Raw genomic sequence first — 17,335 nt, 5'->3', positions numbered from 1 at the left:
GATAGGCAACTAAGGCAGCCTTTTTAGTCAAGTGTGAAAAGGGAGCTGAGGGAATCCGAAGCAGAGACAAGCAGCCGAGGAGAGGAGTTGAAGAAGGCATCCCTTCAGAAGGGGATTTGAAGCAGAAGCCTGAGCAGGCTGGAGCTAGGCATTGAGTTTTGCAAACAGGGAAATGACATGTAAGAAAGGAATAAACATGTTACTTTCAAGGAGCTCCTTGGGTGATGCGGGGAGAGGAAGGGTGATTCAAGAGAAATGAAGCATGAGAGGGAAACAACTGAGAGCTATTAAGAACTTAGATTTGATAAAGCTTGAGAGCTCATTGGCTATCTGGGGTGACAGGGATATAGGAGCAAAGATGACACCACAGTCCAGGTAAATAATAGCCATTGACTAGCAGTGAATTTAGTAGAAAAAGCAAGTTAATCTTGATATATAACCAGCCCTGATTCACTTCTTGGGCCAGAGAAACAATATTCATTGATAATTTAATTTCTACATTTACAAATATTACCTCATTCATGTCCTTGCATTTCATCTCTTTCCCTTATAGGTGATGTCAGGGTAACCTAACACTTTTTAAAGTCTTCTTACCAAATTTACATTAATTCAAATAAAGACTTGAAATTTGCACATTATTAACATGATTGATTATGAAATTTCCAAAGCTTGATTTTTTCTTTAAAGACTACTTTCTAATACATAGCCATATATATTCCATTATACATTACTTTTAAATGTACCATTTTAGTAGATTTCCAAAGAGGAAGTAAATAATGAAATAATCTCCAGGCTACTTTAAATAGGAAATTAATTGCAATTTAGTGGCATGTGAGACAGTCAACTCTCCATTTTTCAAGGATAAATTATTCACTTTATAAGACATTTATACATGAACTGAAGTGTTATTTGACAGTGTTGAGGAAGTGTCTTTACTTTCAAAAAAGATACTAGGTTTCCCATTTCTATGTATGTATTGGATAAAATGTTGTCAAGTATTAGGGGGTTCCTTTCACTTCACATAACTTCTGTTTTATCCCTGTAATGTTTCTGAAGTATGCAGGAGAAAGTGAAGACTAATGGAAAGTTGGTGAAGCAAGAGCTGAAGGACCGAGAAATGGTGGAGACTCAGATCAATTCTGTGAAATGTTGGGTTCAGGAAACGAAAGAATACTTAGGGAATCCAACAATAGAAATAGACGCTCAACTTGAAGAACTTCAGGTACAAAAAAATCTCCTCATTCCCTTTACTCATCATTTAAAAAACAATTGCCCTGATTTTAATTGGACATACTTGTTTATATTTATTGAATATTGAATTAAAAAATTTCAGAAGCGTGTTATATAAAAGATATTTAGTATTACTTCATGGGATTGTCCTTTGTTTCTTAAAGTGAACATACTTTATATTCAGAGACAAAAGAAGAGTGTTGTATTATTTTAAGATATTTCTCTAATTCCACACTTAATTATATGTTGATGAAAAATATACAGCCTTGTCTATAACAGTCCCCTTAGAAGGTTCCCAGAAATTTCTTATTTTGATCTTTTCTTCAGATTCTCCTAACAGAAGCCACAAATCACCGACAGAACATTGAAAAAATGGCGGAAGAACAGAAGGATAAGTACTTGGGTCTTTATACCATATTACCTTCTGAACTCTCCCTTCAGTTGGCTGAAGTGGCATTGGACCTAAAGATCCGCGATCAGGTAAACCTATGATTAAGAAAGAGTGTCTTTCCATTTTGTTTATAGGGTCAGTCCTCTTGTGTGAGAGTTCTTGATTTTCACAATCATGTCTTCTTGGAGACAGAGTTAAAAAAAATAGAGTTAAAAAAATATTATAAAACAATAATATTAAATTAGAGGTCTTTTTCATAGGCAAGATGATCATAGATATGACCAATAATGTCATCCAATTAAAGATAATTTTTGTGCTTCCCCTCACCTTTAAAAAAAATGACTTAAAGAAACAAAAAGTAAGATATATTTCATGTGTTCAACAAATATTTAGTGAATGCCCAGAGTGTGCCAGGGGCTTTTCCAGCTGTTATTTTATTTCAGCAGTGCAACAAAATTTCAGTTAAGTAGGTGAAGATGTTGGAGGAAAGGGAAAAATCAAAGTAAGAAAAATAAGATCAATGCAGGGAGGAAGTTATTTCCTAAAATGCATGCAGGTGGGTCCCCTAATGTTGCTAGAGAAGAGCCATCATTTTAACCCTAGCTTCTAAACACCCAAGGAAAGGAGTAAAAAGAAACAATCCTGTCTATAACTCTAAAAAACAAACATTTTTGTTTCTTTAAGAAGAAATGCATGGTCCTTTTTGGTGTTGAGACCAGAGTGAGATTTCTGTCTCTGGTCTCATGAAGAGCACAATTTCATGTAGTGAAAATAGGCTCAAATAACATCGGTATGGAAATATAATAGATTTTTCGGACTCTCTTGGTGGCTTAATGCTAAAGCTATTAAAATTTAATGAAAACCATTCTGTATGAGACAAAGAGAAGACATACTACAATTCTAAACTGCTACATGAAATAGAAAGTAATATCCCATTGTACAAACTGTAAAACTCATACAGTTGTGCTCTACTTTTGGAATCTTCAATGTATGATGCAAAGTGTTTTAAAAATCTCATCAAAATCTGATCCTACTGCATCGTGACTTTGACCTAAACTACTAATATATGCTATTTACTATTTTAAGTATGTAATTGATATATTTGGCTTTTCTTCTTAGACATTGGAAGATCTATTGGGAAGGATGACTTGGCGAGTTCATGGTCTTTTTATGTTTTTGAGACAGAGTCTCGCTCTGTCCCCCAGGCTGGAGTGCAGTGAAACAATCAGCTTACTGCAACCTCCACCTCCTGGGTTCAAGCAGTTCTCGTGCCTCAGCCTCCCAAGTAGCTGGGATTCCAGGCATGCACCACCATACCCAGCTAATTTTTTGTATTTTTAGTAAAAAGATACAAGGTTTTGCCATGTTGGCCAGCCTGGTGTCAAACTCCTGGCCTCAAGTGAGCTGCCTGTCTCAGCCTCCCAAAGTGCTGGAATTACAGGTGTGTGCCTCTGTGCACAGCCATAGTTTTTTGTGTTTTTTTTTGTAAGTTAAAATTTAAGCTTTTCTCTGGATTAATTTTCCTATCATAGACTTATTCATATGTATTTCATTTACTTTGACGCTCAAAATAATGAAGGCCAAAACACACCATTAACACTCTTTTAATGGTGTGTTTTCTCCCTACTAAAGAGGTTTTTTTAAAGACCTTTAACTATATAAAGAAACGTTTCTTCTCTTTAACGTCTTTTCTTCAGCATTTTATTCTAAGCAACAGTGTGAATATTTGTTATCAAATCAAAGCAAAGTCATTGGAACTTTGTAAATGCGAACTGTCTTTTTTCACCTTCCTTTCCATTGGATGTGCTTAATGCTTTGTTGGCATACTATAGAGTTGTAGTTGGAAAGTTACAAAAAGAGTTAACAGATCATTAACAGTAATTTATTAAAAGGTGCTTGGAAACAAATCAGTGTGCCTCCAACTGTTTGGGAGGATTTTCCATCTTATGAAGAAAAAGGCTTAGAGGAGTTTGTGTGCTCAAGGTCGTTATGTTAGTTAATGGAGAAGATAGGATTCAAACTCAGCTGTCTACACAACCATCTATAATGAGTATTCTGTAAATATTTAATAAGTGAATTTCTGTACACACATTGCTTGTATCTTTGTGGAACACAAGGAGTGCAGTAAATACATAAAGATAGTGAAGCCAGGGAAAGCCAGGAGAGCTTGTAACTAACTACACATCGCTGGTGTGACCAAGTGTATCAATGCCAAAGCAGTTAAAATGTGTCTTGTCAACATCTTTTGAGATTTTTAGTATCTATTATCCACTTAACCATGGCTTGTTTTGTTGTTCTCACTGATTTTTTAGATCCAAGACAAAATAAAAGAAGTTGAGCAGAGCAAGGCCACGAGCCAGGAACTCAGCCGGCAAATTCAGAAGATAGCTAAAGACCTCACAACTATTCTAACTAAGCTGAAAGCGAAGACAGATAATTTAGTTCAAGCTAAAACTGACCAAAAGGTAAGAAGCAGAATTTTAAAGGGTGCTACTGAATGAATTAAATAGTTTTTGGAGTCAGTTTTACTTGGGGATATAGGATAAAAACCTTTTAGGAACCTTTTTTAAAACCAAATAGTAACAGCAGGCGGTAAAGAAATTTTATAACTGAAGCAACACAGATCCTCTTCCATAATTGATCATTATAACTGAACAGTATTAATAAATATACATGCATGAGTGTGTAAGAAAGAAGAGTGTCAAAGGACTAAGTGATGATTTAGGAATACAAATATATAAATTCCAAACGGAATTGTGTCTTTGGTAGCTAAATCTGTGTTCTTCCTCTGTTGATGAGTTCAGGGACTCTAATCCTTTTTGGGTGGGGCAGAAGGAAAATGTTAGCCTTCTCACTCAGCCTCATAGGAAATAAACACCAGGATTACAACATATCCTGCTCTGCCTTTCCAACCAAAGAAACAAAAATGACCTGATCATAGTAGAATTATAGTAGAATTATTCATTATAATATTTGGCTTTGACAAAAATCAGTCTGATCTCGGAAAACCTGGAGAAATGTATTTTCTGTACTTGAATATTCTTTCATTTTGATGAACATCAAGGTGCTGGGAGAGGAATTAGATGGCTGTAATTCAAAGTTAATGGAATTAGATGCAGCAGTACAGAAATTCTCGGAACAGAATGGCCAACTGGGTAAGCCACTGGCCAAGAAGATAGGAAAACTGACTGAACTTCACCAGCAGACCATTAGACAAGCTGAGAATCGGCTCTCCAAGCTCAATCAGGTACGTGTTCCGGGCCAGAAATCCAAATCGTCTAAGGCAGAAACTTCCATGTTCTGCTTTTCTCTTTTGAAAATAAACATAAATAAAAAGATAAAATGGACAATGAGAGAGTAGTTTAAGTGTAGCTTATTTCGTGCTACACCTGTGTTCCTAAGACTTAGGTGTAAACCAGCACTTATTTTATATCCAGCCATGTGATAGAGTCACCAACAAAGGTGGTCCTACAAATGGACTTTGGAGTGAATATTTTGTAAAATGGAGAAGTATTTTGTAAAATGAATATTCACCCATTAACATGTTTTATGAAATCAGTTTGGGGTGAATTCAAGTACCTTTAAGTAAGCTACATATATATCAGCTTACATTGACTTAATAGGTTCAGACTGCACGTCTGTAATAATTGTTGCATATAGACTAGACTTTTGAAATTGATTAATATAATCAGGGACCAGTTAAAACCAGGAGTTGGTAACCCATTAATTATAGTTTGAAACTTTGCCTGCTATAGTCCCCACTTGCCACCTCCTTACCCAGGGGAGGGTGAAGGAAGGGATAGAGGAAGGCCTGGCATGGTGGCTCATACCTATAATCCCAGTACTTCGGGAGGCTGAGGCAGAAGGATCACTTGAGCCTAGGAGTTTGAGACCAGCCTGGGCAACATGGTGAAACCTACAAAAGATTCAAAAATTTAGCAGGGCATGGTGGTATGTGCCTGTGGTCCCAGCTACGTGGGAGGCTGAGGTGGGAGGCTGAGCCCATAAGATTGAGGCTGTAATTAACCATGATCCTGCTGCTGCACTCCAGCCTGGGTGACAGTAAGACCTTGGCAAAAAAAAAAAAGAAAAAGAAAGAAAAAGAGGAATAATTCAATCATATTAAGAACTTGAGCTTTATCCTAAGGTCACTGAGAAAGCTTTGACAGATTTTCAATAGGGAAACGATTTTTTGATACCATTGAATATCATAGATATTATAACGATCAGCCCCTAAGACTGTTGTGTCCAAAGAGAGAGAAGACTGATTTATAGCTCAAGAAACTGAGTTTACATTTGTTACCTTAATGTTACTGGTTTTTCAGGCAGCATCACATTTAGAAGAATACAATGAAATGCTTGAATTAATTTTGAAGTGGATTGAAAAAGCTAAAGTCTTGGCTCATGGAACTATTGCATGGAATTCTGCAAGCCAGCTTCGGGAACAATATATTTTGCATCAGGTAACCTTAGGAAAAATAATCTTTAAAAAGTAACCAAGGGCAATTTGATTTAACTGGGTAGACTGACACAACACTTAGAGGACTGCGATGTAAAATTTTTGGAGCTACCAGATAAAAAGAATGCTAAGGTACCCCTAAGTTGTTCAGTAGTTGGACAGAAAGGAGCTTCTCATGAAATTTCATGAAATTGAATAAATAAATATCCTTGATCTTCCCTAAACCTACCTTACACCAAGACCCAAACCAATCAGCCTTGTAGAACTCATTTTCTGTAGCTTCTTTGAAATAATTATCTGCAGGGATCTGGTGGGAAATTCTTTCCCGTGAAGAGATGCAATGAAGTGTGGAAAGATTCTAGACTCCACACTCAGACTGGTGGGAAAACCAAGCTCCGCCATGCAGGGTTGTGTGATTTGGAGCAGAATGCTTTGCCTCTCTGAATTCTGTCTTCTCATGATTTGTATGAAGATGTAAATAATATTCGTATTTCAGACTTATCATGAGATCAAATGGTTTAAGGTACATACGTGCAAACGTCTACCTGGCATAGGCAGGTGCTCAGTGGGAGATCTCCTGCCACCTCCCTCAGCCCTCACCCAGGCCTGTCATCTGGCCTTCCCCAGGAGATTGGGCAGCCCAGAGCAAGCCACGAGTCCACATCACATGCTGGCTATGTTACTTCATTTCCTCTGAAGTTACATGAGAAAAATGTTCCTTTTCTCTCAGTCACGTCATCCAGGAAATTATTTCATCCTTTTGTAACTTAAGCTTAAATTAGACACAGGTAGTTAATAGGCTAGTTATCTTATAATAAAATATAGGGTGACTTTTATAGAAGTTACATGGGTATCCTTGAGTATTCTAGATTTTTGTCTCTTTTATTATTTATGTATCCTTGTGGCCTTAAATGAATCCCCGTTCCATTCTTGTTTACAGGGTTCTAGATCAAAGCCTCATTTTTCCCTTTTTGGAATGCTTTAACAGCTTCTAATTTTTCCCTATATTCACAGTCTTTCTTCTCTGATCAATCTTGTGTATTCTTCCCACAATGTCTTTCTTAAGCTACTCCAATCTTTTGCTTTAAGATATGCTTAGATATGAACAGACAGGACTTAAGTTACTACTGATTTGAAAACAATGAAAAAAAGCCAACATCCTTAGAAGTCTAGAAATGCAAATTTCAGCAAAAAAAGAGAGGAAGAAAGACAAACTTAACTGTCACATTCATACTGTTTCTTTCAAGTTCATATTTAAGGAAGTGAGAGCTCTCAAACATTGCTGGTATCCTGGCAAAATCTCTTTGAAAAATAATTGGCAAAACGTATGGTGATTGTCAAAAATGTTACTACTCTGGGCCAGGTGCGGTGGCTCACACCTGTAATCCCAGCACTTTGGGAGGCCGAGGTGGGTGGATCACAAGGTCAGGAGTTCAAGACCAGCCTGGCCAATATAGTGAAACCCCATCTCTATTAAAAATACAAAAGTTAGCTGGGCGTGATGGTGGGCACCTGTAGTCCCAGCTACTCGGGAACCTGAGGCAGGAGAATCACTTGAACTCGGGAGGTGGAGGTTGCAGTGAGCCAAGATCACGCCACTGCACTCCAGCCTGGGTGACAGAGCGAGACTCCATCTCAAAAAAAAAAAAAAAAGTTACTACTCTGGCCTGTTGGCTCCTTTTAGACACCTTTTTATGGCTATAATCCAAAATATAGAAAATATTTTCCACAGTATTAATAACTGTAGTGAAATTTTAAAGAAAACTTAAATGTGAAATAATTTTTTTCTGAGTAAATATTTGCATATAATAAAATATAATGAAGTCCTTAGGGTGCTCAAGACTTTTTTTTTTTTTTTGAGACAGCATTTCGCTCTATTGCCCAGGCTGTAGCTCAGTGGCCTGATCTCAGCTCACTGCAACCTCGTCATCGTTGCAGTGAGCCGAGATCACGCCACTGAGCTACAGCCTGGGTGGGTTCAAGCGAATCTTGTCCCTCAGCCTCCTGAGCAGCTGGAACTACAGGCACGTGCCATCACACCTGGCTAATGGTTGCATTTTTAGTAGAGATGGGGTTTCACCATGCTGGCCAGACTGGTCTCAAACTCCTGGCCTCAAGCTATCTACTTGCCTTGGCATCACCAAATTCTGGGAATACAAGCGTTTGTTTATTTATTCAACAAACATACAGTCCTTTCCCAAACTAGGACTTTGGTAAGGCATTTAGGGTACAAAGAATATTCCCTGTCCCCACCCCAGGGAGTTGATTATTTAGGGGAGGGGACAGATAGAAGGAGACAGTACAATATAGTGTGATTTGTGCAGAGACAGAGGGCCCAGGTGCTGAAGGAGCCCACAGGAGGGTGCTCAACCCAACCGCCCACCAGGGGTTTAAGAGGAAAGTGCAGAAAGGCTTCTCAGGAAAAGGTGATGCTGGGCTGAGTCCTGAAAAACATGACAGCCTACTTGTGGAATGTGTTTAGATAAAAATGCATGCTGAAATCCTAGCAGTAAATGTGAGGAGTGTTTTCTGGTGCTGGTACAAGGGATAAGAGATAAGAATAGAGAGATAAGAAAACGATCCTAAAAGTCTGTTGGGAATTTGGACTTTATCCTGAAGTCACTCTGAAGCCTCTGAAACTGATATTCTGCCTGCAAAGGACAAGTTCAGACTTGTGTTTTCAGAAAGCAAATTTAGCAGCCTTTGGAAAACACATTGAGGACGGTAAGACAATATAAAAGATGGTTTCAGTATTTCAGTAGAAGATGACAAGGCCTCTCTTTGGAGATTAGGAGGAGAAGACAAAGTCAAGAGATACTAAGCAGCTGGAATTCTCCAATTTGGAGACTTGAATTGGGTGAAAGAGAGGGAGGAGTCAACGATGAAAGAGGGAGGAGTCAAGGATGATTCCCAGGTTTCTGTGACTTGAGCAGTAGGGCGGGGTGACTGCATCATGGGGCACAGTGAAAAAGACACCAGGTCCTGAGATGATCTGGCTCAGAAGCTGAAGAGAGAACACAGACTGTAGACTCTTTGGTGAGTTCTCACATGCCCCCTTTAGGAAGTAAAGCAGACTGTGTTTATTTAAAAAGAGTACACGGTGAGAAAAGCCATTGTGTTCTTTGGGAGGCCGAGCGGGGTGGATCACTTGACGTCACGAGTTCGAGACCAGCCTGGCCAACATTGTGAAACCCCATTCTCTACTAAAAATACAAAAATTAGCTGGACGTGGTTGGGAGTGCCTGTAATTCCAGCTGCTCGGATGGCTGAGGCAGGAGAATCGCTTGAACCTGGGAGGCAGGGGTTGCAGTGAGCTTAGATCGCACCATTGCACTCCAGCCTGGCTACAGAGCAAGACTCCATTTCAAAAAAAAAAAAAAGAAAAGAAAATCCATTGTGTTTTTTCTAATGTCAGAGATGTGAGAACCAGAGTGACTTCATAGGGTCCTGAATAGGGGCTGGGTAAATGAGGATGAGACCTATTGGGTAGCATTCCCAGGTCAGGCATTCTTAGTCACAGAATAATTATGGTTAAAGAGACAGGTTGATAATGTTTACCGAAGATACCCAGGCCTTAATAGATCTGGGAAATAACAGACTCAGGAAATGTCCTGATATCCTGGTATCTTAAGAACAAAAGCATTCTTGGATCTATATTTAAAAAATAATTTTAACATAGATTCTTATAGAAGACAGCAGTTACACAAAGATTAACAATCTTTTGTCACAGGGCCTTGTAGAGCACATCTCCGCCGTGATTTTTTGCTTTGTTGTCTTATATAAGCAGACATTGTACCTAAGGTGGATGCATTTCTCTTCCTGCTTTTGGGAACACCCTGCTTTGTCAATGGAGTAGCCATTCTTTCATCCCTTTACTTTCTTAATAAACTTGCTTTCATTTTACTCTGGATTTGCCCCAAATTCTTTCATGCACAAGATTCAAGAACCCTCTTTTGGGGCCTGGATTGGGACCCTTTTCCGGTAACGCTAAGGTCAGGTGAAAAAGAAAGATGGAAAACTATAGTCATGTTATGACCTCAATTATTAATACCTAAAAATGTGCCCAAATGTATCAGCAGTTAACTCTTAAAGTTATTTCTGGGTTATAAAATGATGAGATATTTTGTTTTCTTCTTTATATTTTCAATATTTTCCAAGTCATATATTTTCTATTTAATATATTTATATACTAAATATATATTTAAATCATTTAAAATAATTAAATTATTTATTAATAAATATACTTAAATTGTACACTTACATTAAATATATATTTAACAGATTATATATATATTCCCTTACTATATATATTTATGTGTTAAAAATAAATATATCTTGTATAGGGGCTGGGCGCGGTGAGTCACATCTGTAATCCCAGCACTTTGGGAGACCGAGGCTGGCAGATCACAAGGTCAGGAATCTGAGATCAGCCTGACCAACATGGAGAAACCCTGTCTCTCCTAAAAATACAAAATTAGCTGGGCGTGGCGGCGCATGCCTGTAATCTCAGCTACTCGGAAAGCTGAGGCAGGAAAATCGCTTGAACCCAGGAGGTGCAGGTTGCAGTGAGCCGAGATGGCGCCATTGCACTCCAGCCTGGGCAACAAGAGCAAAACTCCGTCTCAAAAAAAAAAAAAGATAAATATATCTTGTATAAATACATATCATATATCATATACAGATAAATATTTATCTGTTAAATATATCTTATTATATATCTTGGATATATATTTATCTGTTAAATATATATTTATAAACATTTATTGTGAGAAAAGAAAGTACTTCATTAAAAAAATAGTCTATCGCCAGCCGGGAGCAGTGGCTCACGCCTGTAATCCCAGCACTTTGGGAGGCCGAGGCGGGCGGATCACGAGGTCAGGAGATGGAGACCATCCTGGCTAACACGATGAAACCCCGTCTCTACTAAAAAATACAAAAAATTAGTCGGGCGTGGTGGCGGGCGCCTGGGTGCCTGTAGTCCCAGCTACTCGGGGGGCTGAGGCAGGAGAACGGCGTGAACCCGGGAGGCGGAGCTTGCAGTGAGCTGAGATTGCGCCACTGCTCTCCAGCCTGGGCGACAGAGCGAGACTCCGTCACAAAAAAAAAAGAGTCTATTGCCTAAGAGTAATATCCTATTCCTCATTTCTCCTCTTTACACATTACACACCCCACTAACTGCGTGTTCTAGATTCACCCACCTCTGTACCTATGCATATGCTGTTCTCTCTGTGTGAAATGTCTTTCCTCTTCCCCCTCATCTGTCAGATTCCAAAAGTCCTTCTGACTGGGCTCAGATGTGACTCTTCCCGGAGACCTTCTCCCAGTCTTCCCCAAGTCGCAGTCATCTCTTCACACTGGCTTCTCTTTCGTTCTACTTTTCATAGAATGTACATTGTATGGTTACTTATCCATTGTATTTCTGATAGACCCAATAGATTATACCATTTTGAATGATCAGGGCTGTTTTTGCTTCTCTTGATAGTTATTGCACGTATCCTCTACCCCTTTGTCTCACTTAAAGCAAGTGAGCCAAGCTTTTTGCTTGTAATGCTCTTGTTCTTATTTTCATTTCTTAGACAAATATGAACTTCAGTCTTATAGAATATGAGAGCTGAAAAGTGATTCTTTAGTTTAAATGTGAGAAAATGGAGACCCAGAGATACAAATAAGACACGTAGTATGTTTGAGTTTTTCACTGCTAGAATTCCTATGTCCTGTTCTCACGAGGGGGCAGCTTGGGCTTGACTGAGCAGGAGCTTCATGGTCCCACATGTAGTGTGACATGTGACCTCTGCACATTGTTTACAGTTCCTGAACTGTGATTTCTTTTTCTGTGAAACAGTTGTAATAGTAGGTGGCTACCAAGTAGAAAGTGCTCATGGGGGCCGAAGGTTAAACACAATAACGGACACACAGAACTTACACAGGGCCCTTTATGCCATGCTATATTGAATATCTGTGCCCCTCTACCTACCCGTAAATGTCATGAATATTGACAATTCACTCTAGACCCTGCTAGAAGAATCCAAAGAAATTGACAGTGATCTGGAAGCAATGACTGAGAAATTACAGTACCTCACTAGTGTGTACTGTACAGAAAAAATGTCTCAGCAAGTGGCAGAACTGGGACGGGAGACTGAGGAGTTGCGACAGATGATCAAAATTCGTTTGCAGAACCTCCAAGATGCAGCTAAGGTAAAAAAAAGAAAAAAAAAAAAAAGAAACAGAAAAAAATGTCTATCATTAAAAGAAAATGGCAATGCCACTATGGAAATAGTGCTCACCTGTGATGTGGTTTCTTGACTGTGATGTTCACCTATGACTTTGAAGTTCAAGTACAATATATTGATATTGACTCTCTAGGATATGAAAAAATTTGAAGCAGAGTTGAAAAAGTTACAAGCTGCCTTGGAGCAAGCCCAGGCAACCCTGACTTCTCCCGAAGTTGGACGCCTCAGTCTCAAGGAGCAGCTCTCTCATCGGCAGGTAAGCCAAACTAACTTGGAGTAAATAGGGACAGGGACCTATATTTTTAAAAGAGGATAGCAAGGAAAAATGCCTCCTAAACTCAACACTGTTTTATTTTTTTTTAATTTATTTTTAAATAGAGACAGGGTATCCCTATGTTGGCCAGGCTGGTCTCGAACTCCTGAGCTCATGTGATCCACCCGCCTCAGCCTCTCTCAAAGTGCTGGGGTTACAGACGTGAATCACTGTGTCCAGCCCCTAAACTCAACACTGTTTTAAACATTTTTTTTTGCAAAATGTTTATAACTTGCAACGTAACTATAATTTAGTAAGTGCCTTTTGCTTATGAAATAAATGATTTAAATATTAAATTTTTGAACTATGAAATTGCATTTTCAGCATCTGTTGTCTGAGATGGAGTCACTGAAGCCGAAGGTGCAAGCAGTGCAGCTCTGCCAGAGTGCCCTCCGGATCCCCGAGGATGTGGTTGCCAGCTTACCTCTCTGTCATGCTGCTCTGCGGCTGCAGGAAGAGGCCAGCCGGCTGCAGCACACCGCCATCCAGCAGTGCAACATCATGCAGGCAGGTGCAGGGTACCCACACCAGCAGAGCAATTGCTGATGAATCATGGGCTTCTTTTCTTAGCATTGTGTGGGCTCAGCCATCAAAACACATCCAGGGTGTTGAATCTGACAGGCTGTTGTGGTTTTATAAAATAAGGAGATTAAAATGCTGTCATTTGGATCACCCACAAAAGCCTGGGGAATGCTATATAAAAAATATCCTTGGTGAAAATTATCTTTTAGTGATATTTTTAAATAAATAACTTGTAAAGATTAATTTTCTATGCAGTTAAATGTTTTTATCTCTTATTATTCACCTGAGAATCATCTACAAACTGATAATACAGGTTTACTGTTATCTTCTGTTAGAGTTTTTCTTCATATTTCAGTTTATTAAAGAATTAAATCCATTTTCTTTTGAGTGCATAAAAAATGCACTCAAGTATAATTCTTAGTCTCTTTGCCTAGTAAGAGAAAATCATTTACCAGGAAGAAATGACAGTGTTTACCTTATGTCTCCCTTCAACTAATAATTCTTGCTTTATCCAAAAATTGTATCAATAGCATCTCATTAAAATCACTAGTGGCTCATTTGGTCAACTATCCTTTCCTCCCTGTTATCTTGTAATTTGTTGGACGGAAAATTCCTGAGGCTAAAAGTCATTCATACTTCATATGTATATATACTTTTGGTTGGTAGAGACGGGGGTGTCACCATGTTGCCCAGGCTGTATTGAACTCCTGGGCTCACGTGATCCACCCACCTTGGCCTCCGAAAGTGCTGAGATTACAGGCTTGAGCCACTGCGCCCAGCCCATAATTCGTATTTTTATTCCCTACCGTAGCACTTAGCTAAGTGTCTTACCTATATATTCAGTATTTGTTAGATGGAACAATGAAATAATGTTTCCCACACTGCTTCACCCTTTCTGACCATCATGTTCCATCTTCAGGATGACATCAGTAAGAAAAAGAGAGAGAAAGAATCCTAACTACTTAACTATTTTGATTCCATCAATAATTTTGCTACAATATTTTAGAGAGAAAGCTCTGAAATATCTAAGTAAAGTGAAGAATTCAAACCATCTAGGAATTTTACCCATCATTTCTTTATTCCTTACCTGTACAGGTAAATAGGAGTTAAACTACAGAATCACTTACCTAGTTATTGATAGAGAAAAAAACTGTCTATCTTTCTGTTTTTTTTTTTTTCAAAGGAGGCTGTGGTGCAGTATGAACAATATGAGCAAGAAATGAAACATCTCCAGCAACTGATAGAAGGAGCTCACAGAGAGATTGAGGATAAACCTGTTGCCACCAGTAACATACAGGAGCTGCAGGCTCAGATTTCTCGGCATGAGGTAAGAGGAATGTAGGCAAAATACCGAGGGCAGGAAACTGGTGTGATTAGAGTATATGTTTGGTCTCTAGAGAATGGAAGAGAACAGTTTCCCCTGTCCTGCACTTAATGTGTTCAGCTCTTGAGAGGCCTCTTTGGCTGTCTAAGCATTGTGAGTGCCGTTTTTGCTGATTCAGTAACACGTGCGTTCCCCTTGATTCCACAACCTCTCTACACGTTGTTCGCATTATATCCTTTGGGACCCACTGATTGTCATCTCCTGCACCCAGAGTTTTCACAGTTAATACACTAAAACACAGTTCATACCCTGTTTTTAATGCTTGCTTGCTGCATTGATCGCTGTCTTGGTGGCTCACTCCTGGAATCCCAGCACTTTGGGAGGCCAAGATTGGTGGATCATGAGGTCAGGAGATGGAGACCATCCTGGACAACATGGTGAAACCCCGTCTTTACTAAAAATACAAAAATCAGCTGGGTGTGGTGGCATGTGCCTGTAATCCCAGCTACTTCGGAGGTTGAGGCAGGAGAAGCACTTGAACCCAGGATGCAGAGGTTGCAGTGAGCCGAGATCACGCCACTGCACTCCAACCTGGCGACAGAGTGAGACTCAGTCTCACACAAACAAACAAACAAGACTTAGTATGTTAAACATTTTCTTCTTTGAAATATTAGTCATTTCAGTTCCTCTCCCCAAAATCAGAGGATGGTCCAGGTTGTTTACTTTGCTAATTTTCGGATTGGGCCAGCTAACATGTGCCTCGTTTTCAAATGTTCTTCTTTCCTTGTTCCTTTGGCATCATTATGACCTTAGGACTTGACCACTCCTTGTGCAGTCCCTGTCCCAGACATCATAGTCCTTGAGTGATCGAGCTTAGCAGGGAATTTCCTTTCCTGACCTGTCAATTCCATATAGGTCAAATTCACTCTTTCCCTTGGGGGCTGGTTCATAGCACTGTGAATTTTGGTAAATAACTGGGAGGAGGGTGTCTTATTTTTTATGTACTAAGGATAGAGTATATGGAGTATATCCTTCCATATGCTCTGTTTTAACTTTGTCATGAGAAAAACTAACAATTTTTCCAAACCACTCACACTGAGATTCTCAAAAGATTCAAAGTATTGCTTTGTAAGGACGAAAAATCTCACCCCCTTCTCCAAATGCAATTAATTCTTTAATTTCTTGACATATACAAACATTAATAATTTTCATTTATATATGATTTACAAAATCATTTAAATATCCCATCTACATTTACTCCTACAACTGTAGACATCATCTATGTTAATGATTTTTCTTACGCAATGGTTAAATGAAAATGTTACGTAGATTTTTGAAACCACTGTTTATGTAGGTCTATAGATTAGACTATATATTACATATTTATTTTGAAACTATTTTTAATCCCATCTAGGAAGATTCAAAATTTTATTGTAACAACTCTTCTATCATGGTACAGATATTTTTAAAATCTTTTCTGGGGTAATAATTACTATTACTACTAAACTTTTTGTTGTACGGTTTTTCTTCCCCAAGAAACTTGTGCTTTTTTTTTTTGAGAGTCTTGCTGTATCACCCAAGCTAGAGTGCAGTGGCGAGATCATGGCTCACAGTGGGATCATGGCTCATTGAAGTCTCTACCTCCTGGGCTCAGGCAGTCCTCCCACCTCAGCCTCCAAGTATTTGGGACTATGAGCACATACCACTACCTCAGGCTAGTTTTTGCATTTTTTTTTTTTTTGTAGAGTAGAGACAGGGTTTCGCCATGTTACCCAGGCTGGTCTCAAACTCCTGGGCTCAAGTGATATGCCTGCCTCGGCCTCCCAAAGTGCTAGAATAAAAGATGTGAGTCACCATGCCCAGCCAGCTTTATGTTTTTTAAAGTAACTTACAAAATTTTACATCACTTTTTTATACCAACTCTATGAGGTAAGAATTTATTTATTTATGTATTTATTTTTATTTATTTATTTTTTAGATGGAGTCTCGCTCTGTTGCCCAGGCTGGAGTGCAGTGGTGCAATCTTGGCTCACTGCAACTTCCACCTCCTGGGTTCAGGTGATTCTCCTGCCTCAGCCTCCTGAGTAGCTGGGATTACAGGCGCACACCACCATGCCCTGATAATTTTTGTATTTTTAGTAGAGACGGGGTTTCACCATGTTGGCCAGGCTGGTATTGAACTCCTGACCTCAAGTGATCCGTCTACCTTGGCCTCCCAAACTGTTGGGATTACAGGCGTGAGCCACCACAACTGGCCGGGGTAAGGATTTTTTTTAAATCATCTTTATTTTACTGACAAAAAAACTGAACTTAGAAAAAAGTGACTTTCTGAGCTCCCAAATCTAGTAACTGATTGAAATTGGACTCAATCTCAGTATCTTTGTCTCCAAATTCTGTGATTTTTCTTCCACTGTAACAGAAACTATCTGGGCTACTTAATTAAACAAAAGAGAATAATGAAGTCCCAGGAAAATAAACGAGTCCCCCAAGGTCACAGAGTGACCTCAGCTCAGTCAGCAGTGGACTGTGTCTTCCTGACTCTTGGTCCAGTGAGCTGTTTATTTTGTCACATTTTCGTCCACAATTCTGAACATCCATGTTACGTTTGTTAGTTTTAAACCAACTGTGACTTAGAACACATTTTCATGTAAAAAATGATGCAGTCCTGTGTGAGCTTCATTGTATGTATAAAACAAACACAGGAAGGAAAGTGCTGAGTGGAGAAAGCTTAACTGATGATAACATACAAACTGGGAAGAGGGTTTCTTCCTGTATTTTCTGTCTTGTTTTAATTGAATTTCAATCTTATGGTGAATCTAGTTTTCTTACAAATAACTTTAAAAATAACTGATCAGTTATTTATGCC

At 39.0% G+C, this 17,335-nt stretch overlaps 1 protein-coding gene across 2 annotated transcripts in view; it reads left to right on the top strand.

Annotated features, from left to right (window-relative positions):
• SYNE1 (spectrin repeat containing nuclear envelope protein 1) overlaps positions 1–17,335 on the top strand; it is a 525,017-nt gene that overhangs the window by 323,237 nt on the left and 184,445 nt on the right. For both annotated transcript variants that reach the window (XM_054490749.2, XM_054490748.2), the window contains exons 83-91: positions 1,057–1,222; positions 1,558–1,710; positions 3,934–4,086; positions 4,686–4,868; positions 5,947–6,084; positions 12,090–12,275; positions 12,444–12,566; positions 12,948–13,130; positions 14,329–14,472. In XM_054490749.2, the coding sequence (XP_054346724.2) occupies positions 1,057–1,222; positions 1,558–1,710; positions 3,934–4,086; positions 4,686–4,868; positions 5,947–6,084; positions 12,090–12,275; positions 12,444–12,566; positions 12,948–13,130; positions 14,329–14,472 (1,429 nt within the window). The remainder of the gene's footprint in view (positions 1–1,056; positions 1,223–1,557; positions 1,711–3,933; positions 4,087–4,685; positions 4,869–5,946; positions 6,085–12,089; positions 12,276–12,443; positions 12,567–12,947; positions 13,131–14,328; positions 14,473–17,335) is intronic.

Source organism: Pongo pygmaeus, chromosome 5, assembly GCF_028885625.2.
Source record: "Pongo pygmaeus isolate AG05252 chromosome 5, NHGRI_mPonPyg2-v2.0_pri, whole genome shotgun sequence".
Classification (NCBI taxonomy): Eukaryota; Metazoa; Chordata; class Mammalia; order Primates; family Hominidae; genus Pongo; species Pongo pygmaeus.
This window is presented reverse-complemented; position numbering and strand designations above follow the sequence as displayed.